This window comes from Silene latifolia, chromosome 11 (assembly GCF_048544455.1).
Source record: "Silene latifolia isolate original U9 population chromosome 11, ASM4854445v1, whole genome shotgun sequence".
Taxonomy (NCBI): domain Eukaryota; kingdom Viridiplantae; phylum Streptophyta; class Magnoliopsida; order Caryophyllales; family Caryophyllaceae; genus Silene; species Silene latifolia.
This window is the reverse complement of record NC_133536.1, coordinates 4,600,830-4,624,381: the sequence shown is the minus strand read 5'-3', so window position 1 is coordinate 4,624,381 and position 23,552 is coordinate 4,600,830. Positions and strand designations below refer to the sequence as shown.

Sequence of the window (23,552 nt, the reverse complement as noted above, 5' to 3'; positions counted from 1 at the left end):
ATTATATATTCAAGATTGATAAAATTATTTATATAGATGTATTGAGTCATACTGCTATTAATACCTTTAAAACATTTATATGTTCATTTAAAATGAATGATTTCCATTTTCCACTAATTACTCGTAGTGGATAAGTTCAGCCCACTTTATCCTCTATAGTCTATATGCTTTCGGAAATGATTACACCCATGTAATTTGGAAAAAAAAAAGTACTCCCTCCCATCCAGACCAAAGCTTACAGATGCTTTATCATACTTGTCGAGGCACGTTTTGTAACGTGCATATCTTTAGTTATGCATTATAGTTGTTCATAAGTTAACTATAAAATCAACTAAAATATTTTTAAAGAAGATAGGGAATACATCATGTTTTATTCTAAATTCATTTTTATTAAAGGAAGCTTTATAGGAACCTTTAAATTTGTTGCCATATTTGTGTTTTGAACTTAGTTGTTTCATTAATTGACATGTCATCTTGAGATCAAATTTTGTGATGCCATGTCAGCGACTTTGGCTTTTGCATTAGATATATATATGATGATATATGATTGTGTATGTGTTGAAAATACACAAGAATTACAAGGGTTCATGCTAAACAATACCTAAAGAATATGCCTAATAATATGCACAAGATATACCTAAAAGGGTCTTTCTAAAATGTACCCAATAGACACATGATAAGCCTTATCTAAATTCAAATTAATACACTTAATTAATTTATTTTCGTTAATAGAATATTTCCTCACCCAATGGGAGTGGAGAAAAATAAGGAAATGATAATTATAATAGAGAAAATTTAGGAAAATTGAATAATTAATGATGGAATAGAGGTTAACTTATGCCTAAATAATTATAACATGTGCCCATTGTGCACATTTTAGAAAAACCCTACATAAAAAAGGAATGGATAAAAACTATTCCCTCCATATACCAGACCAATGGTAATACTTACCTAATACGGCCGTACCACACCAATGGTAACATTCCTTATTTGGTCCACAACATTACCAAATTATCCTTATACGCAATTGATATTTACATAAAATGCTACTACATACTTCACCTACCAACTCACAATTAAACCCACAATTACATACCCCACCTATTTTCTTTCCTCTTTACCCCTTGTTTTACCCTCTTTTCTTAAAAATCCCATTTTTACCACGTTACCATTTGTATGGTACAGAGGGATTAATTGATATGAATATCAGTTTACACGTCTACTCTATCAATAAGGAGTAAAAGTTGTTATTCTTTCCTTGATTGTAGAAGATGTTGATTTGGGTCAATAATATCTTGTGAGTCCTTGATATGATTAACATTCTCCCGCAAGGCGGACTGTGCATTCACAAGGCCGATCTTGGATATAAGAGCTTCAAACCGGGGACGAGGAAGTGGCTTAGTTAAAGCATCCCCTAATTGGTCAACGCCACTGATATGGGCAACTCGAAGAGAGCCTGCTTGAACCTGTTCGCGGACAAAATGAAAGGCAAGTGTAACATGCTTCATTGGAGAGTGAAAAATGGGATTGGTGGAGTAGTGAGTCGCACTTAAATTGTCACAATATATTGCTGGTGGAGAAGTGAAGTTGAAGCCAAGCTCGCGTGTGTGAAGGACTTGACCTAAAGTACTTGAAAAACGGAAATTGGGTGAAAAAATTTTGTGTATATTATTTGATGATAATTACATCGTATACAAGGCATGGTATTTATATACACCCAAAACATATCATAAAGATATTTACTTTCCTATTCTAATGCCTAGAAATAAGGTAACCATATAACTTGCTACGCAATTAAGAAATATACGGAATATACAAAATATCTTCTCAATAGTACTTCAGAAGTTGTCGCGGCTAAAGCTCGAAATTCCGGTCTTTCCGGTCCGGACCGAAAACCGGATTCTTAAAAAATAGTGGATCGGGGACCGGACCAGAATTTTTAATTCCGGTCCGGATCGGTCGATTTTTCTTGTCCGGACCGGATGTTGCCCACTCCTACTTACTAATAGATATTGACATCGGACCGGGCTTGGCCACCCACGCCTAGGACCGGTCCATGTGAGAAAGTGACTAGTAGGGTTGGGCCCGCACCGGTCCAAAACCGGACCGGACCGAACCGGTTTGGATCGGAATCCTCAAAAATCTCGGAACGGAACCGGACCGGATTATAAAAATTCTGGACCAGGCCGACCTGAAAAATTGCAGTCCAAGACCGGACCAGACCGGTTGACCGGAAGTCATTTTATATATCCACCTTTCAAATTCCGGTCCATAAATCCGGGCCGGTTGGACCGGATTAAATAGGCCTATAACGTATTTAAGGAAAAAAAATAAAATAAAATAAAAATAATTGGTCTCTTCAGTCCAAACCGGAAACCGGTTTCTTAAAAAATAGTGCACCGGGGACCGGACCGAAATTTTAATTCCGGCCCGAGACGATCCATTTTTCGGGTCCGGACCGGATGTTACCCGCCCCTAGAAGTGAGCCAGGTTGTCTTATGAGTCATGCTCGACCTAGGACCAACATGTAAAAAAGGGCGGACCTAACCATTATTTATTTTTTCTCTTTTTTTTTCGCATGCTGACTAGGTCCGGCGATTAAAAGTGCGATCCAAACCTGACCCGGTTTGCAAGCCGGCCTATCAAAAGTGGGACCGATCCTTGGCCGGGTTACAAGTTGGGCTGGCCCGCACTTTTTGGTCATCTCAACTTACTTGAAGACAGCAACCAACCTATCCTTTAACAGAACCCAACCAAAACCAATAAAAAAAAAAAAACACTATTATACATTCTTCCCTAAGCAAAAACGAACTTTCAACAAACTCTCTTTCATTCACCAAATCATCTTCCTTAATTTTCACTTAATCCTCTAAAAACCAACCAAAGATCGATAGCCTTATCTCAACCACTATTTACACAAATTCATACTCTTTATTTCTCCTCCTAAAAAATCGATCCGAAAAATGGTTGATTTTAACTCACACACAAAAGCAAGAAAAGGTTTTTATGTAAAAATGAAGTTTTTGCACTCAAATTATAAGCATGGAATGAGAGCTAAAGAAAACCAAAACAAAATAAAAAATAGTTTACACTATTTTTTTCATAAATTCTTTAAATGGGTTCTTTGGATTTGTCTTTCTTTTTATTTATTCTTCTCTTTTCCTTCATTCAAACATTCAAATTCTCACAAATTACGACCTCGGTCTCTCATTCAACAATCTTTCCTAACCAAAGGTTCGTTAATTATTCTCAGCTGGTCTCCTGTAAAACCGTTGCATGGCATGTAATAACAACCATATAGCACACCTCATTTTACAATATCATGCAAGACCGTTGCATGGCATGTAACAGCCATATAATAACTTGTGCACCTCATTCAAACGTTGCACAAGTTATCATGTGAGACCATTATACGTTGTTATTACGTCTCATTTATTGCTATCATTAACGTTTTAACGTTACGAATTTTTTGCAGGAGATTTGAATTTGAAATTGAAGGTATATGTATATGAATTACCAAGAAAATACAACAAGGATTGGCTAAAAAATGAGAGATGTAGCAAACATTTATTTGCGTCGGAGGTGGCTATTCATAAGGCATTATTAGAAAGTGATTTGAGAACATTTGACCCAAATGAAGCAAATTACTATTTTGTCCCTGTATACGTTTCTTGCAATTTTAGCACTATTAATGGCTTCCCTGCTATCGGACATGCTCGTTCTCTCATCTCGTCCGCCATCGATTTGATTTCTTCCACTTTTCCTTTTTGGAATCGGACTCGTGGGTCGGATCATATCTTTGTTGCTTCTCATGATTTTGGTGCTTGTTTCCATACTTTGGTATGTTCTTTTTTTTTTGTGAAATTTTATTAGAGCTTGCTAGTATGGATTTGGAGCGAGTATAACTTGAGTTCTTCTATTCAGTCGTTTGAAAATATGTATGACCGTAAGAGTTAGAGTCGTGTTCATTATTGTTTTTGGTACTAGTATAGCTAAAGTTCGTCATGACTAAGTCAAAGCTCGATAATAGAGATTTCAAGGTTTATTATAGTTAAGCTCGAACTGAACTCAAATTTTCGTAATATAGGGCAACGAAAGACTTAAGTCAATCGAATAATAATTTTTTCTTTAAAAAAGTTTGTTAAGAGATAAATAATCTCCGTTCAAGCTTATTGTTCTCTATAATAAACTTGTAAAAGAGATGAAATTGTTCGATTTAATTTACTTTATTTTTTAAATTTATCGTAATAATTTGATCAGATGTAGTAAACAACCGAACTAGGAGAGTAAAACGTAACCAACCATATATGTGAGGTATTCCCTAGTTAAGATTGTCCCATAACGCAAGTAGTAGTGTAGTACTACCTTCTCAATAGAACTAGACAATATACATGTGAGTCTAGTTAAAATTGTCCCCTCTTTTAATTCTTTGTTCTTTCCAATAAAAACATCTTATTTAGCAACTTTTTATGCAAATCTAGTTAAAATTAATCCACCAATCGAGTACATTATACATTTATCCTTGTGTTTGTAGATAAAAATGTGAGTTTTAAATGACAAATCAAGAATTCAAGATCATATGATTCCCTATAAAATGTCCCTACAATATTGTCCCATGCCAACTCTTAGCTCACCATGCATGATGGTAATGTTTATATTACGTGAGACGGTTTATACCGTAAGACCCTATTATATAAAAAGACAACTTATTTATGAGCGTTAATGAATACTAATTTTTTTTTATAAATTTTTTGTGTTATGCATAAGGACAATTTCTGCATTTTTTTTTATTATTTTATGTAAAACAATAATCCTCATCTTATATATTCATATTTTTCCTTTATTATTTCTGAGCGATATTTTCTTTCTTCTCTTCTTTATCTTGTGTAAAGATTTTCATAATTTCATACCATCACGCATAAAAGGCATAATACCCTTTTTTCGGTACTACTCCGTGTATTTCAATCATATTTCTAATTCTCGGGTTATTTATTTCGTAGGAGGACGTAGCAATATCGGACGGGATACCGGATATATTATCGAAATCAATAATATTACAAACATTTGGAGTAAAATACAAGCACCCATGCCAAGAGGTAAATCATGTGGTAATTCCACCATATATTCCACCAGAAAGCATACAATCAACCTTAGAGAAATGGCCTTTGGATGGTCCACGTGATATTTTCGCATTTTTCAGGGGTAAAATGGAACTTAACCCTAAAAATGTCAGCGGTCGCTTTTATAGCAAGTACGATTTTTCTCTTCTCTTTATTATGAATTTCCCATTTTACCCCTAGATTTTTTGTAGTATTCAAAGATTAAATTGTTACGTAATTTGGTTGATTTTTTCACGTAATTAGAAAGAATAATTTGTTGATAGTAACAAGCAAATAATGCAACGTAAAACACCTAGTCAAAATCGTCATCTTTTTAATTTATCGTTGTCGACATAATTGATATAAGGTTTAAAATAAATTTGATGAAGTATAATCGTCATGACCCATGAGACGACTTTGTTTATGATTAATTTGTTGTTCGTGATCATGCCTTGTGTGATATAATAATACAATTATTTTGATCAATTAGATTTGTAGGGTCGTCTTGTTAATTCGAAAGGGTGATTCAAATATATTATACGGAGTATAATTTATCCGGTTTTAAAATAGATCAATCAAAAATACTAACGAAATAAAAAATATTGGAATAAAAAAAAAAACAGTTTCACTAACATATCATAAATAAATAAAAATTGCTTGATTCTCACACACGTAAAAGCTAAATATAATAAAATTTAAACACGATTCGTGGCCGAAAGTCATTATACTACTGTATGTATTTATAATAACGAGATTATGATTGATTTGGCTATAGTGTATCTATATTTAATATGTGTATTTTAGTCGAAAAAGCGAGTAAGAGATGGTTAATATATTATTTGTGATCAAATTAGTCACGTCGGCTAGTTTTCCCGTACAATTGTTGGTAACCGATTTAACGTCGACAGTAATTTGATTTGTGTTAACTCGGACGTAACCAATTTGGTGATCATAATCGATTGATCGTGTTACCATTTTAAAATAACTTATTTACTTTGTAATCAAACTATTTTAAAGGAGACTTACTCTATTTATTTGCAGGGCGGTGAGGACACAAATATGGAGGAAATATAACGACGACCCGAGATTTTACTTGAAAAGAAATAGGTATGCCGGTTACCAGTCAGAAATAGCACGTTCAATCTTTTGTCTATGTCCATTGGGTTGGGCTCCATGGAGTCCGCGACTGGTTGAGTCAGTTGCCTTAGGCTGCGTTCCGGTTATCATAGCAGACGGTATTCAATTACCATACGACGATGTCGTTCCATGGGCTGAAATTTCACTTGTAGTCGCTGAAAATGATATCGTAAATCTTGGTAAAATCCTTGAGTACGTGGCAAGGACAAACCTCACGAGTATACAACGGAATCTGTGGGACCCAGACGTCCGGCGGGCCTTACTTTTTAACGACAGGGTCCAAGTAGGTGATGCCACGTGGAATGTGTTGCGTACTTTGGATCGTGGGACCTACACTAGGTTTGGAGTTTCAGGCCAATGAGACCGTGCCACGTAGGGGTATCCCTACACTAGGGCCTCAAAATTCCCAGATCACAAGCAAGACATATTGATCTTCCTTAAAAATGATCCGTCAAAGGCCTTGATGAAACTAGGTCCTAGGAGTACAGTGATTAAAAAAGGGACAAGAATCGGATTGAACGTGTAAACGTAAAAGTAATCAGTTGGTGATCGTGTAAACGTAAAATTCCAAAATCCGACCTGGTCACAAGCTGGGGTTCCGACATATGAAAAGTGTCGACTAGGTGGCCCGATAGGATTCGAGAATAGGGAAGATACATGTAAGATAATTGAATATAGTGATGTTATAATAGGAGGGTCAAAAGGTGCTATAAAGGTGCTATTATATTCCTTTAATGCAAATAATTTTTGTATTCGGTTTAAATTTACTCAAATTATTTAAATAATTTCTTTGAACACGCATCAAAACAATAATCACCAACATAATCCACATTTTCGTGTATAAAAGATTTTACATTTTGATGTAAGAGTATGATCTCTCTTCGAGTCTTCACAATAATTATAGACCATATGATTTCTCTAATCCCATTGCATCACCGAGACGTATTCTAGGTCAAAGCACCCGACTCATATGACGAGACCCTAAGGAAGCAGGAGTCACAGCCACTTCCTCCTAAACCTTGACATTATTGTATGACTTACGAAAGGGGAATAATTGTAATCAGTCTTATACTTGCCATCCTCAGTGGCCCATGAAAAGGCATCCCAAGTTGACCCATAAGCCCACATTAGCCTATTTGGAACTCAATTGCTAAAATCGTCGACAATTTTATTGAACTTCCTATAATATAAAAGAGCCTCACATATCTCGTCGTAACTTGCAACTGTCTGCAAATTAGAATTTGCGTTTCATGCATGGCCGTGTCACAGTTAAAGAAATATACTACAAAAAAGACCCTCGATGTGCTCGTTCATTAACAATGTCAGATGAAAAACTCCCCGGAAAACTTGTTCATTCTTCATTACAATGTCCTTAAAGAAGTTGGACAAAACCTTGACAATTCCCCAGACTTTATCAAATGGACAAAAATTCTCTTCCCCCTTTAATAACTTTAATAAAAATTGCGTTGCGCAGATTTGATCGAAGGACAAAAAATCTCTTCTCTGTTTAACAACTACTTTAAAAATGACGATAAAAAGGGTAACCAAGACAAATAAATGGGAACGAAGCAAATGGAGGAGAGTAATCTTATCAAAACTGTCCGAATGCGTCCAGACCTTGGTTTTCAAAGGCGCAAAGCACACGAAGGCGGGGCGATGAGGGCCTGTGACAACGACTCAAAAGAGGAAGCATTTAAGATGTAATGACTAATGATAGCACCTTGGCCAGCAGGATCAAGAGTCGTCAATAAGAGATCGCAACTGTTGTCGGAAAGTAGGGGCTTTGTCTGCCTTAACAGCCATCACTAGTCCGATCATCCGATAATCTTTTAGCTGCAGTGTTATAACCATTATTAAATGGAAGAAAAGAACAGTCACGTATTCAATAATGAACAATTTTATTGGTAGTATCGGAGCATTTCTTCTTCTGAGAAAGTATGCAAGCAATTTTACATAAAATTTAATCTAAAGTGCATGTGATTCATGTTAGCCGACCTCAACCTATGTTTGTTGTTGTTGCTGCTGCAATGTAATAAGCATTTTTTTCTAGATTGTAATTTTACACCGCAATCAGAAAGAAGTGCATCACAAGACTGGTATACGGGAACACAAAACTAACCTCTTGCGCAGACGGCGGTTGCGTTCTCAAAGGAAAAGTGAATGACCATGAGGAGAGCTGAGGTACCCATTAAAAATAATTAGATATTGCAATGATCAAAATTAGTGTAGACATAATCATGTTGCAAATAAACAAGAAGGCATCAGGTTCAAGGAAAACCTGATGAAAAAGTTCATCTTCTGCCTTCACGTAAATCACATCTTCGTTACTGCCACTAGCTGAGCCTTTCTTATTTCGCGCAATTTTCTACATACGACCATTATAAAAAAAAAAACATAAATTGTATATGCAACCGTTGCTAAGGGTATAGTTGTTCAGAACATTAGAAACATGGAACAGAATAGTAGTACCTTGTATATTCTAGAGACCAGTAAGAAGTGTTTAAAGCGGAATGATTTTCGGAGATCCACAGTCGGCTTTGAACAATGCAAAAAAAAAAAAAATTTTTAAGTTAGACACACACGGCATCAACACGGAAACTTGAAAGAGCCGGTCTCGCCAGTGAGACAGATAAAGATTTGAATGGACAGACATGAGACTGTTTAACACACACATTGAGCAACTATTGCAGATAAATAAGTGATCTAACCTCATCTTCAGTCGCCCAAGAAATTTCATCAAACAGTGCATCATAAAGAGGCGGCAACAGCTGAGGGGGAAGATTAGTGACACGCTGAGAAACAATCAGGCCAACATTCTGAGCATCGTCCCCCAAAAGTATTTTCAGCTTACCAACTGGACCGTCCTCTGGACATACTTTGAGCAAGTAGTCCTTGAGTTCAGCAATACACTTATGAGCCTGGAATCACAAGACTTGAACTATTGAACATGGTATATTCATAGGACACGAAATATTCATGGCTGGCTATTTCTATGCGGTTACAGCTTAGAAATCTACACAAATGTCAATAATAACCACTCTCATATTGCTGCAATAGGAGTAAATCAGTTGTAATACCTTGTATCTCCCTAAATTCAAAACTGTAAGAAATGCGAATAATCCCTCGTCTTCATCGTCCTCTATCCTGACTACGGATCCAACTGTTGTCTGTGCGATTATTATGTCCGCAAAACCACTTAGATCCCATTGCGTATCATCAAGATAGTTGGGTAGTAGAGTCTTCACTCCATGGAAGTTATTAGGTTTAGGGTCGAAGAATGCAAAGTCTGCCTGGACGACTTCCTTAAATAAAATAGAGCAAAAAATATATAAGTGGATTATCAAATATAATCCTACACGATGAATTTTAGCTAAAATGGGATGAGCGGAAACATGCTTACTTCAGCTGATTCTTCTTCTGAAGAGCTAACTTCAGGTGCTTCTTCTTCTTCAGAAGAGTCGGATGCTGATGCTGGATCATTTGCCCTTAAACCTAAAATGCCGTAAATCTTGTTAACCAGTAGCATATATATCAAATATAATGGAAATAGAGGATTTGTATCAAAAACCGACACACATGATACCTTAACATTTTAAGGAAGTCATACCGTCAAACTTGGAATTAGAGGATTTGTTAAAGGACGAACAAGCTGCAGAAGCTCTAGAAATCGAACGACCAAATGGTGAGAAGGTGAATGGGCAAGGCGCCGACAATCCAGATCTTCGAGGTTTTCGAGGCATCCTTACTACGGCACAAAATTAAAGTTTTAGTAAATAAGTACTATATACAAGTCCTAAATTTCATTAATTCGTTAAGACGGAAATTTCATCGCTCGCTGTCTTCCAACTTATTTTTAGGGAATTTCTTTACCCTATAATTTGCGGAACAGTTCTTGTATAAAATCGATGTACACAAATGTTATTGTAAAACCGAATGCTAGTTTACCTAATTAACCTTACTAATATAAGTTCCACTAACCACCATTTTTCCATAATGAGGCATCAAGGTCTCTTCCATATGGTTTTACAATATTACAATATTAACAAGCCCGGTTCTGAGGGTCGTCTGGAGGGGCGGCGGCCTAGGGCCCAAGCTAGAAAGGGGCCCATTGTTCAGAGTTTTAAAATAATAATAGTGATAGGAAAAGAAAAAAAATCTAATTTAGTAAAAACGAAGCAATGCTTTTCTAATTTCTCACCCTGACTCTCTACCCTCTTTTTTTTTTTCTAAGACCCGAATTCCCAACTCTTTTCTTCTTTAATTGGAAATTTAGAATTTAAAAACTCATCTTCTAATTCCTAAGCAACGGTTTCTTAATTTAAATGGCCAAGATATAAGATATATGATCACTGATTAACTGATTGAGTCGATCATAACCTTAAAGCTTTGATTGAGATGGTCTTCAAATGTGGTAGGGTGAGGCTCTTGATAAAAGTTAACGCCTTAATTAAGAGTTAATCTTCTTCCACTACCACCACCCTTAATCCACCTTACACAACCCCAAAAACTGCAGCAAACCCACTATTAATGTTTTGCCGCAACTCCTTTGGTCAACCACCGCCAAAATTATTGGCCACCAGCCTCTTGGCCAAATTACCACCAAAATTGCATTATCTCACGACTAAAATTCGACCACCACTCCTTTGGTCACTGTTAAAATTCGGCCACAACCCCTCTTGGTAGATATTATTTTTAAGCGAAAGCAGCAAACCACTTGCCCAAAACCCGGCATGGCTCATCCCAAAATCCACAAAGCCTCTTCCGCTACACGAAAGAATTGCATTATACCCACTCCAAATTATGACACTATCCTTCTCTCACTACCAATTTCGGCCACCATCTTCTTATTCTTCTACTGGATTTACCTCAAAAGAATAAGAGGACAATTATCTAGAGTAATTAATGCATTTTTTTGTAATTGGAAAGGTATACGCATTCATTCATTAACTAGCACACTCTTGGACAAATCATCATCAGTAAAATCAGACGAAACATATGAAATTAAGAACAAATTAATATCAATTGAATAGCAAATTCGTATGAGATTCAATTCAAATAAGCATATGAAATTAAAAACAATAAAAAGATTAAAATCATACCTACTAAATAATTGATGGATTAAAAATAGGAATAAAAAAAGAGGGATTTATCCTTCTAGCTGGTCGTCGTCGTCTTCGCCGGTCACTATCGTCGTCGGCTGCCGTATAATCTCAGTTTATGGTTAGAGGTGCGTTTAGGGTTACAGCCTACAGGTGGGTTTTGGGTTCAACCAAAGATTTGGGATTTTGGTAAACAAAGACACTAAAATAAGAGTCCATATTCGAGCGGTCCGTCTCATTGAAGACAACCACTATCCGTCACTATCCGTTACAAGCTGAAGACGGATAGTAGATTAGTAGCCCTCTCACAAAATACAAGTGGGTGGCAAGTGGGGTATCCATTTTCCCCCACTTGCATTATCCATTTGCATTTTGTGAGAGGGACACTATCCGTCTTCAGCTTGTGACGAACAGTGTCCGTCTTCAATAAGAATTTGTGATATTCGAGTCCATACTTGGTAGTTAGTACATTGGTTTTTTTTTTTTTTTTTTATAAGGTAAAAAAACTAGGTTGACTAATTAACATATATCATCATCTCGGATGAGAAAGGTAAACGAAATTCAAAGAATTTTTATTTACCACGGAGAACCATAATAAGAAAGGGTACAAAGAAAGAGACTCTCGTCTGAAAAGTCGGATACTTTAAAACCCCAAAAACAAATTCATTACGATAAAATAGAAGCTGAGAAGTAACTTTACCAAACTGTAAAGAACACAAAAAGGGAACAAAGAAACCTAAAATTCTCGGACGAAAATATTTTTCGCCTGGACGAAAATATTTTCCGTCTAGACAAAAAATATTTTTGTTTGAACGAAAAAATTCTTTGTCCGAACCTTGGTCTGGACGAAAATGTTTTTTGTCCAGGAATTTTTTTTTTTTTTTTTTTTTGAAAAAAAATCATTTTCTGACTTAGATTAATTTTTATTGCGGTAATCGATAATCGATAATCCGTTTTAACAATAACGATTTTATTCTAAACTACCTAAATCTACTAACTAATTACATATTTTTTAAAAATTAAACTAATTTAGATTACTTGTCGTCGATTTCTTGAATTTGCTGACGAAATTGAAGCGGTGGTAACGGAAATGTCGTAATTGAAAAAAAATGTTAATATATGGGAGCTTTAGAGGGGTAGATTAGGAAAGTCATTACAAATTGTCGACGATAATTAGTAATGTGTCGACGATCTTTAACAGGCATGAAAATATATGGGACATACTCAACCCATGCTTTACACATGCAAAATATGGGTTTTAAGTTAAGTCTTGGATTTTCAACACCCAACTTAAGACTTAATAAAATTCTCTTCACTCTATTCCAAGTCTTAGCTTCAAACTTGCAAAAATCTGAGCTTAAGACTCAACTTCAGACGACGTAGATAAACTTTACCTAAAGTGCATGATAAAAAGGGCCCTTTAGCAATAAAGGACTAATATGAACTTCTTATATCCTTGTAACTTGTACGGGATGTACTCCGTTAAAACTTTCAATCATTTGTTTGCATTTGAGTATATACTTTTCACAAAAAATTATATAAACGATGAATAAAATCTTAAGACAAAGAGAGTACTAAATATTGATTGTTATGTGTTTGATATGATAAATGTAATATATTAGGTAATGCCGCTATGTATAATCACACTTTCATAGAATTATAATTCCTTTAATACAAGTAATGACATTATAGTTTGTAGATCTTTGGATTCGGTTTACATTTACACAAAGTGTTCAAATAATTTCATTTGAACACGTATTAAAGTAAGAATCACCAACATGATCCACAGTATTGTGTATAAAAGATTTAACATTCTGGTGTAAGAGTATGATCTCTCCTCGAATCCTGGCAATAATTATACACCATATAGTTCCCCTGAGCCCATTGCATCGCCGAGACTTGTTGCGAGCTCAAAACACCCGACCCATATGGCGAGACCCTAGGAAGGCACGAACCGTAACCACTCCCGCCTAAATCGCAACCGGAAACCTTGAAATTTTTGTAGCTACCCACAAAAGGGGAGTAGTTGTAATCAGCCTTGTACTTGCCATCCTCTGTGGCCCATGAAGATGCATCCCAAATGGATCCATAAGCCCACATTGGCCTGTTTGGAAATGTTGCGTCGTTTTTCCTAGGGTACCTTCTTATTGGGACATCATCAACAAAGAATCTGCAAAGTGTACAAATCCAGTACAAATTCTTGTTTAAGACGAATATATTCGTTTTATATGATGAAACACGTTAAATAGATGGATGAGACCGAAAACATAATGCATGCATAGAAAATGGCAAACTCTTGTGTCATCCGTCTTAAGAGACAACTGAAATCCGAGACGAGATAGCTTATTTGCCCATGAATTTCATTCTTTACATGTTTGGTTTTTTAGGGAAACCTACTTCCAATATGTATAAAGACACTAAGACATCATGCATGCTACTAGAGCCTAGGGGTACGACTTTGCGATATAGCACATCATATCCAGTGTCGGAACCAGGAGGAGAAACGTTATAAAGAAGCCAATGAGTAATTTAATAAGGTAAATTTGAGAAATTGGAAGTTTTAACTGTGATGTTTCAAATTTTTCATTGTACAAAAAGGCGAGTGTCTCTTTAATTCTGTCAATTGTCAGACTTGTCATTGGTCACATGAATGTTAAAAGGGTTTGAACAAGTAAAAGACCTGATGAAGAATAAGATTCAAACCTACGACCAATCGTCCATAATATGCCCTCTATCTACATTTCAATTGCATTATTATGCTTAGTTTATCAAGTTTTCAAATCAACATCGATCGATGAACCATATTTTATTTCATGTCAAGTATGCATCAATTATATTCCACCTTAATAATGCATTATCAATGATATTATCTTCCACTAATTAGTCAATTATTACAATAAATGTAGTACGGATGATGAAGTAGTTACATTATTTGTTTGTTCTTTTCCTCACTTTAGAAAGACTCAAATCATATCAATTATTGAAAATTAGTACCATTTTGATATCGACTTCCTAGCTTCTACCTTTAGGACTACGAGGTCATGAGCAGTGTCAGACAGTGCTTATGACCTCGACATAAATAATAACTTTTACTTAGAACCTTACGAATTTACTAAAAAAAGTAAAATGTACTATTTGATTGAAACCGAATAATATGAAGAGAAATGAAAGGAAATGGAGACGTACAAGATTTGATCCGGCGACCAAAAGACGGCGTAATTGTGGAAATCTTGGGTAGGGTCGAACCATAGGTGAAATCTCATTTCACGTCCAATTAATCTTCCATCACCACTTCCTCTATTATATATATTTGTTTGCAATGTGTATGGTTTTCCAGGAGTTGTTCCAAGGAATTCTATATCAATTTCATCATGGTATCCAGGAAAATCTTCTTGGTTTGATAGCTACAAAAATAAAATAAAAAAATAAACATAAAAATTAGTCAAATTGTTAGGTAGGTTGCATGCATAATTAATGGACGTGATTTACTATAATTAGGTAAGTAGCATGCATAATTAAGGGACAATGATTAATAATAAATTAATAATGTCTTTAAAATTGGACCAACCAATTTTAAAACTTCATATTATCAATTTTAGCAAGTTATTCATAGTATAATGGCTTTTCTACCGTGTGCCCTTAGAGTACAGGTTAAAACCCTATATAATGAACGATTAAGATCGAATATATCATGAGAAATTAAAGTGTTATTTTTTCCTCATATATATGTTCTTAACATGTGTCCTAACGGCGAAGTAGAAAATTTTGGCTCCAGGTTAATACGAAGTATTATTTTACGTCAAATATTAAATGTGAACCTTACAGAATTACAGAGTATATATATTGCACTGTATACGAAATAAGGGAGTATATATATTAGCTCACGTAGAAGGATGTGATAACTCCGGCAGTGTATCCTGGTTGTAGCTTTATCGCGGCACTAAAGTAGCCGGACCGATATTGCTTAAGCGACTTGAACCCGCTACCTGTGAATAATACGATTATACGAATATAAAGATTTAATGTATCTAGTACCTCAATCTTGAACAAGTAAAATTGATATTTGAATAATTCACCCGACAATGATTTGCTCATTATTCTAATTGAACTTTACTTGTACAACAATTTTTGGACTTAGTTACTAGCTTAATTGTATGTATTTGTAAAATCTATGATGAAATTGTAATAATGACGATATTATTACTCAGCTCAATTCAGTTCAGTATTCATAATAATAATAATTAAAAAAATAAAAAAAAAATAAAAAAAAAAAAAAAAAAAAAACTTGAAAAGAAATACCGAGTATTTGAATCAATTGGTACGTGCTTGACTATAATGATGAAATGATGTCGAATTTGGTACAACAATTTTTTTTTATTATACTCATTTTATTAGGTTTAAGTAGTGTAAATGATGATGAGTTATTTTAAGTAGTCTCGGGTCGTTCTGTTTGGATTGAGAAACTTCCTGATGTAGCTCGTCGCTATATTTCGTTGGAGTAATATATTTACCCATGTGGGTTTCAACAAAAAAAAAAAAAAGTTTATTTAACATTGAAGCTAAATTAATACTCCAGCGTCCATTTCATTTGTTTACCTTTAATTAAAATATCGATCACATTGAATAAAGGTAAACAAATGATTGAGACGTAAGAAGTAATTTGATAAAAAAGGAACGAGGATTACCGGAAGAGCGATCGAGCCAAAGAGTAAGAGTATCACCCTGGACATTTTGATGTTGAGCACCCCATAAAGTTCTAAAGTTTTGATAGAAACTATTTGTAGCAACTTGTGAACTTGGGTAGTATCCTGGTGATGGTTGTGCATTTATCAAACTACTACTTATCATAATTACCACAATTACACACCATATTTGTGCCATTATTTGTAGGACTACCCCAAATTAATTGGGTGTTGATAACTTGGATGATACTTGGAAGAGTAGTGTTGAATTGTGTGACTACTTCAAAATCTTTAGTGGGTATAAATAGGAAGATTTTGCTTGTAAGTTTATATGATATTATAATACGGAAAAGATATTATCAGGTGATACTGAATTTCAGCACTAGCCTTTCACATACATTATGTCAACCTCGGAATAGTAGAGTTGAGTTGTGTGTGTGATTACTTCACAATCTTTAGTGGGTATAAATAATAGGGAGATTTTGCTTGTAAGGTTGTATGATATTATAATATGAGAAAATGGCGTCATCAGGTGATACCGAATTTCAGCTCCATCCTCTCACAAACTCACGCATGCATTATATCGATCTCACATAATGGAGATCAACGAAATTTGTAAGGACAACAACTCAACAAAGTATACGTGAGAAGGTGATACTGAAACTCAACATTACTAAGTGACGTTTCATTATTACGGAAAATGATAAGGTGTCATCGGATGATACTGAGTTTCAACATCACCCTCTCACATGCATTATGTCGATCTCAATTCTCACATAATGCAGATCAGCGAAATTTGACTCGAGAGGGTGATACTAATGAAACTCAAAATCACATAATGACGTTTCATTAATACAGAAAGTGATAGGGCGTCATCAAGTGATACTGAGTTTCAACACCACTCTCTCACATGCATTATGTCGATCTCACATAATGAAGATCAACGAGATTTGCAAGGACAACAAGGTATATTTACCTGAGAGGGTGATAGTGAAACTCGACATCACCGAGTGACACTATTTCATTAATAATATAATCATGAAAGATTAGGAGTAACTGTTTGAAAGCAGTTGATAAGGAAGTTGATGAATATGAATATATTGATAAAATAAGGACAAAAATTGGGGAACATCGTGATAAATAAAGTTTAGCACCACTTTGCTTTCCGTTACACTCAATTGTCAGAAATTTTCATATGCTTTTATTAAGGAGAAAATATCATAACGACTTGACATTTTGGAGTTTAGTTACATAAGATCTAACATTGTACATTTGTATGCATACTAATTGAGCAAGCCACGCCCTACTATATTCTCTAGTCTTCAGATTTAGGTAATGGTACGTTCTTATTCATTAATATTCCATTTCAACCACCGCGTTGAATCGTCGGACGATATGTCACCTACTTATTTTCCGAAATAAAACTTTGGATCGTGTTTTTGTATATAAAAGGTGTCTGAATTAAGCTTGTTGAGTTTATGGATTCAAGTACCTAAGAGGGGGAGGGGGTGAATTAGGTACTCTTTTTTAAAAAATTTAACTTCAACTTTATTGGATTAAAGTAAGTTAAGTAAACAAAAGAGATTAGATGATACTTTGAATAATATTGAAAGATTGAACAAGTATCGCGATGAATGTTTCTTTGAAGTGTGAAAGAATAATCGTTTCGATTGTATCTATTTGTCTCGGTTTGTGGAGTATTACACAGACCAAATACGATAATGATGATGAATCTGTTTCGAGTTTGAGCGAAACAAAACAAACAAGCAAAGTAAAAAGGCAGCGGAATTAAAGAGATAAACAATGAACACGAGTTTTTGAATTGGTTCGGCAAATACTAAAGTGCCTACGTCCAATCTACCATTTTATTACTTTCCTTTAGTGATCTACTCCGACAACTAAAAGACCCTTGTAATAAAAGACGCCAACCTACTCCGGTTGCAAAGCTAGTACAAGAACTACTCCGTTCTATGACAAGCTAACTCGCAATCTACTCCGATTGCCAACTCACAACCTACTCCGGTTGTCAAGAGTAAAAGACTACTCCGTCCTAAACTCTTCTAACACACTTAAAATGTAAAGGATCAAGTTTCCACTAACACATTCTTAACAAAGAATAGAGGTGGACAACTTTTACAAGATCAACACTTTTAAGCAAGAGAGTTTAGTATAGAAAAGCAACAGTAGCCACGACTGTAGAAACTGAAAGACACTTGAAGACTTTTAAAAGGATTTTGCAAAAGACACGATTTTTAATCTTTAAAAAAACACTTTGCAAAACATGAAAGAATTAATTCAGAAAGTCTTGGAGATTTAATGAAGGAGTGACTCGGTATTTATAGAGGAGGTGAGTGAAGGGGTTGCTAGGGTTTTGAAGGGTCAAAGACTTTGCATGTGAGGGACAATAGCAACCACCTAATTACTTGCACCAAAAAGGAGTCTTTTGCAAAGGTAAGAATAGAGAAAGAAGGTTTGAAAGACAACCTTAAATGCTCATGTAATTTCAGAAAACAAAGGATGTGAGACAAGTCACACAAAGACAAGTTAACACCAAAATGGCAAAAAGCAACTTTTGTTTTCTTAAAAACCAAGGGATTGAATTTGCACAAAGAGGAAACATTTTGAATAATTCAAACCACTCTTCATTGGATACTACCTCCTTAATAAAAATCTGATTTTTATCTTTGTAAAATGATAATCACGTGAAAGTTTTTGAAAGATAAAAGAGACTTCAAGTTTCTCGAGATGTGGCATAATCCAAACAGCTGTTTGCGTGTAAAAGCAACAGTCATCTGGACTGTTTCTATTACTCTGCTATACTTAACTTTCTCACTTGTACATTAGATGACACACGACTAATTACAAAGGGATTAGTAACAACTTCAACACTTCTTAATCCAAGCTTGATTACATCATTAATCCTGAAAAGGTAAACTAAGATAACACAAATCAAATGGGCATGTTATCATCAACATAAGGAACCCAACAAATTCCCCCTTTGATGATGACAAGCCCCAAACGAATGTATAAGCAATGTAAACACCTTAATTCAAGATTTTAGCAAGCAAGATCAAATGATAGAGAAGGGACAATATTACCTTACCAAGGGCAAAAGCTAGAATCAAACTATCATGACAATTTTACATTGCCCCAAACAAGAATCAAGCTAAGAAGGTTAGACAGGCCATTAGTTTAATCAATAAGCAAGGAGATTTTAAAGCATGAGTTTACCTTTTCCCCCTCTTGACATCATCAAAAGGATAGGGATGTCACAAGCATTAGAGTGCAGATATTTCATAGGAAAACACAAAAAGACACATGTAGATGTGACAAGGTAACAAGGTCAACATAAACAAAGATTAGGCAAAGGCTAATCAAGGTTCAACATAGCTAAAGAGAGTTTAAAGTACACCACCAATTGTTCAAAATAACAAGCAATAAAATAAGTCTTAGAAAGGCACAACCAAGGTGGAACAAAATAAGGGGGTACGGGTAAGGATAAATAGGCCGAGAGGAATTGGAAAGGCTAAGGAGAGGAGGCTTGTTCACCATCCGAGCCACTACCCAACGGATCATCATCCACATTAGCATCTTCACCAATCTCTTTTGTTGACACAAGGGTGGAAATAATATCCACCTCTCCACGGATGAGGTCCAAAGAAGAAGCAAGAGCTGAAATAGCCAAGTCCTTTTGGCGAGCATCTTCCCTAATCCACGCACCTAACTCAGCCACGGCATTAAGCACATCCCGCATATTACCCGTGTTCCCTTGACTAGATGACCCAACTTTAGGGTCCTTCTTAATTTTCACAAAGAATTAACTCATCATTTTCAATTTTGAGCAACATCTTCCCCATTTGCCCATCACTCATGGTATCACACATATCCAACGAACCCAAGCTAGTATTCACTAAAACCCCGTGTGCCTTGAGCACAACCGATAACCACATTCCATAGGGTAAATGAATCAAGCTAGAAGAAGGTCGACGAAGCTTGGTCGAGATAAGATTAAAACGTTTGAACATTAACCCAACTAGGTTCACCTTCTTATGGGTAGCAATGTGATAGATTAAATATTGTAAAGCAATGGTGAGTTTTCCTCTATCACCCGAAGGATAAATTGAGCGACACAACATGTTAAAAATAATTCGAAGAGGAGGTGGGATTTGGGTGTTGCTCACGGGTCCGGGGGAGACAGTTTTGGGACAAACGGTTTGAGCAATGCTAAGAGGGGAGGCATATGGTAAGGCTACCCAAGTTTCAGAGGGGAGTTTGTCATAGCCTCCGACTGGAATATTAAGAGCGAGTGAGCGAAATCGAGTTAGTCGATTTTAGAGGCTTACCATTCACCTTAGTTGTGACAAATTCGCCGGACTTATCAACCCGTACCGTTGCAAAGAATTGAATCACTTCGCTCACAAATACCGGCTCACGCATTTCCAACAACTTCTCCCAACCTTGAGCTAAAACCATGTCACGGACAGAGTGGAAAGCCGGCGGCTCGAACCAGTTTTGATTATACATCCGAGGAGAGTGAATTGCTTTGATGTTCATCAACCTTTCACAGTTTTTGTAAATAGAGGTAGGAAGGTCGAGACTCTCAAGGTGAGCCCAAACAATGGCTAGATCCCACTTCGAGGTAAGAGAGACCGGATCAGAAGGAGCAAGGTAGACAAGCTTTTTCTTTGAAGGCTTCGATTTTTTCTGGGTAGGTTCATTCGGATTTTCAATTGGGATATCATCAATGGGATTGTCAATGTTACTTTGTTCAACATTTTCGGAGATTGGGGGTAATTGAGAGGAGGAGGCCTTTTCTTTTCTTTTGTTGTTCCTTTTCGCCGGAGACGAGTCAGGCTCGCCGGACTTCGATGGATTTTCGTTCAAATCAAATTCAGTTTCATCTTCAACATCTTCAACCAAAACAGTAACCGGTTCAGAGGAGGAGCTCGGAACCGTGGAGCTTTTCTTCCGACCACCACGAGTGCGTCGTCCTACCATTGTGGAGATGGGTATGTCGTCGGATGATGGAGGGTCAGTGGGTTTTGGTGATGGTTGAGGGCTAGGTGGATCTGGGTTTGTCGAAGTCGTGTTTGATGTTTGTGGAGGAAAGGCGTAAGATGCTTTGACAGGAGGCATGGTTGGAGTTGATGATGTGGGCGGTTTTGATGTGACAGGGGAGGTAATTTTTGTGGGTTTGGTGGGTATTGGTGTGTTAAAGGAGGTTTTTACCATTGTGGGTTAAGGTAGGTGATATGAGGGGGTTAGTGGATTTGGGAGATGAAGGGTTAGTGGGTTTAGGTGGTTTGGACGGGTAGTTGTAGGTGATGGATTGTTGAGTTTAATGGCCCATTAAATGAAGTAGGAGAGGTGGTTGGCCCGACTTAAACAAATTCAATTACTCGAAATAAAAACGCAAGGTAGCATATAATAAACGTAAATTTAGATATGAGGTTGAGTGATTACCGACTCACAAATACGGTGTCAATTTTGGTCCAAACATGATGTCAATGCACTTAGAACACTTAATAACATATTTCCAATTTTAATTTAATCAATTAAGGAATTTTGTAAAACTCACACTAGAAATCACAAGTTATTAATTAACCCAATTTCAAGTCTAAATTTCTCAAAATGTTCTCTTGCAAGTGGCTTAGTAAAAATATCGGCAATTTGATTTTCGGTCTTGCAAAAGATAAGTTTAATATGTCCTTTTTCCACATGATCACGAATAAAATGGTGACGAATATCAATATGCTTAGTTTTAGAGTGTTGAATAGGATTTTTGGAAATATTTATTGCACTCGTATTATCACACATTAAAGGAATGGAGTCAAAAATAATACCAAAATCCAAGAGTTGTTGTTTTACCCAAAGGAGTTGAGAACAACAATGTGCCGCACTAACGTACTCACTTTCGGCCGTAGAAAGAGCTACCGTGTTTTGTTTCTTTGAGGCCCAAGAAGTCAAGCAAGGACCTAAGAACGTTGCAATTCCGGAGGTACTCTTTCTATCCACCGTGCACCCCGCATAGTCCGCATCCGAAAAGCCTATAAGATCAAAAGGACAATATAAGGGGTACCATAGGTAAAGATTTTGTGTTCCAATCAAATACCGAAGAATTCGTTTAACGGCTTTGAAATGTGATTCTTTCGGATTTGCTTGGAACCTAGCACATAAGCATACACTAAAGAGAATGTCGGGACGACTTGCGGTTAAGTAGAGAAGTGAGCCTATCATACCTCTATACACCTTATCACTAACATTCTTACCGAGTTCATCTTTGTCCAATTTGGACCCGGCTACCATAGGTGTATCATGAGGCTTACCATTAGTCATCCCAAATTTCTTAAGCATTTCTTTGATGTACTTTTGTTGATGGATCATGATTCCATCCTTTGATTGCTTAATTTGGAGCCCAAGGAAAAATCCTAGCTCACCCATCATGCTCATTTCAAACTCCGATTTCATTAGTTCCGAAAAATATAAGTAAAGGAGTTCATTTGTTGCACCAAATATAATGTCATCAACATATACTTGTACAACCAACAGTTAAATCATTGTTGCTTCAAGAACAATGTTTTGTCAACGGAGCCTCTTTTAAAACCATTTTCAATAAGAAATTTAGACAATCTATCATACCAACATCTTGGTGCTTGTTTTAAACCATAAAGAGCTTTGTCTAATTTGAAAACATGGTTAGGCAAGTCATTGTTCTCAAAACCCGGTGGTTGCTCTACAAAGACATCTTCTTCCAAGTATCCATTTAAGAAAGCGGTTTTGACATCCATTTGGAAGAGTTTAATGCCTTTGTGAGCCGCAAAAGCTATAAGTAATCGTATGGCCTCAAGTCTAGCTACCGGTGCATAGGTCTCATCGTAATCAATACCCTCTTGTTGGTTATAACCTTGCACCACTAGTCTAGCCTTGTTCCTTACGATTTCTCCCGAGTCATCAAGCTTGTTGCGAAAGACCCACCTAGTACCAATGACGGTACGATTAGGCGGTCTAGGGACTAAGTGCCATACCTCATTTCTTTTGAATTGATTGAGTTCATCTTGCATGGCAAGCACCCAATCCGCATCCATCAAGGCGTTTGTTACATTTGAAGGTTCAATTTGAGAAAGGAACGCATTGTGGGCACAATACTCATTGAGGTGAGCGAGATGGTTGACGGATGATCTTGTTCGAATTCCCGAGTTAAGATCACTTGTGAGATTGGAGAGTGGATGAGAGCTTTGATGTTTCCACTTCTTTGGAACAATGGTTTCTTGTTCCCCCTCAACATCATCAGTCACAGTGACTGTTGCTATTGGCCTGGAAGGTTCTTCATCCTCACTGTTTTGGTTTTCTTCAGTTCTGGAGGTAGAAGCAACAGTCGTTGGGTCTGTTGCTTCCAGAGAGGAATCAGAAGTACTACGTGTTCCCCCTGAGTTGCTGCTCTCCTTTGATGGCGACAGTCTCTGTGTCCATTGCAATTCGGTCTTTGGGAGCTTCTTCATCCGTGAACACGAAGTCTTTTCGAACAAGACCAATCT

The 23,552-nt window shown here is 36.3% G+C and overlaps 3 protein-coding genes across 6 annotated transcripts; 1 reads left to right on the top strand and 2 right to left on the bottom strand.

Moving 5' to 3' along the window:
* The first annotated feature begins 2,765 nt into the window (after nucleotides 1–2,765).
* On the top strand, nucleotides 2,766–7,043 carry LOC141610720 (putative glucuronoxylan glucuronosyltransferase F8H). Its single transcript, XM_074428944.1, has 4 exons — nucleotides 2,766–3,234; nucleotides 3,476–3,840; nucleotides 5,001–5,251; nucleotides 6,141–7,043. Exons 1-4 carry the CDS (start codon nucleotides 2,964–2,966, stop codon nucleotides 6,595–6,597), a joined length of 1,344 nt encoding a protein of 447 aa, XP_074285045.1. The 5' UTR covers nucleotides 2,766–2,963; the 3' UTR covers nucleotides 6,598–7,043.
* A 612-nt stretch (nucleotides 7,044–7,655) lies between these two features.
* Nucleotides 7,656–11,536, bottom strand: LOC141610718 (protein BCCIP homolog). Of its 4 annotated transcripts, none has more exons than XM_074428940.1 (9): nucleotides 11,340–11,536; nucleotides 9,844–9,981; nucleotides 9,637–9,728; nucleotides 9,314–9,538; nucleotides 8,945–9,154; nucleotides 8,706–8,771; nucleotides 8,515–8,601; nucleotides 8,356–8,412; nucleotides 7,656–8,069 (listed from the first exon to the last, which is right to left on the bottom strand). In XM_074428940.1, the coding sequence occupies exons 2-9, from the start codon at nucleotides 9,974–9,976 to the stop codon at nucleotides 7,971–7,973; spliced, it is 969 nt and encodes a 322-aa protein (XP_074285041.1). In that variant the 5' UTR covers nucleotides 9,977–9,981; nucleotides 11,340–11,536; the 3' UTR covers nucleotides 7,656–7,970. The 4 variants fall into 4 exon arrangements, with proteins under 4 accessions (XP_074285041.1, XP_074285040.1, XP_074285043.1 ...); XM_074428939.1 differs by having other exon boundaries at nucleotides 11,336–11,518; XM_074428942.1 differs by lacking the exon at nucleotides 11,340–11,536 and adding an exon at nucleotides 10,614–10,635.
* A 1,399-nt stretch (nucleotides 11,537–12,935) lies between these two features.
* Nucleotides 12,936–16,617, bottom strand: LOC141610719 (putative xyloglucan endotransglucosylase/hydrolase protein 32). Its single transcript, XM_074428943.1, has 4 exons — nucleotides 16,021–16,617; nucleotides 15,221–15,321; nucleotides 14,522–14,739; nucleotides 12,936–13,505 (listed from the first exon to the last, which is right to left on the bottom strand). The coding sequence occupies exons 1-4, from the start codon at nucleotides 16,214–16,216 to the stop codon at nucleotides 13,142–13,144; spliced, it is 879 nt and encodes a 292-aa protein (XP_074285044.1). The 5' UTR covers nucleotides 16,217–16,617; the 3' UTR covers nucleotides 12,936–13,141.
* Nucleotides 16,618–23,552: the final 6,935 nt, after the last annotated feature.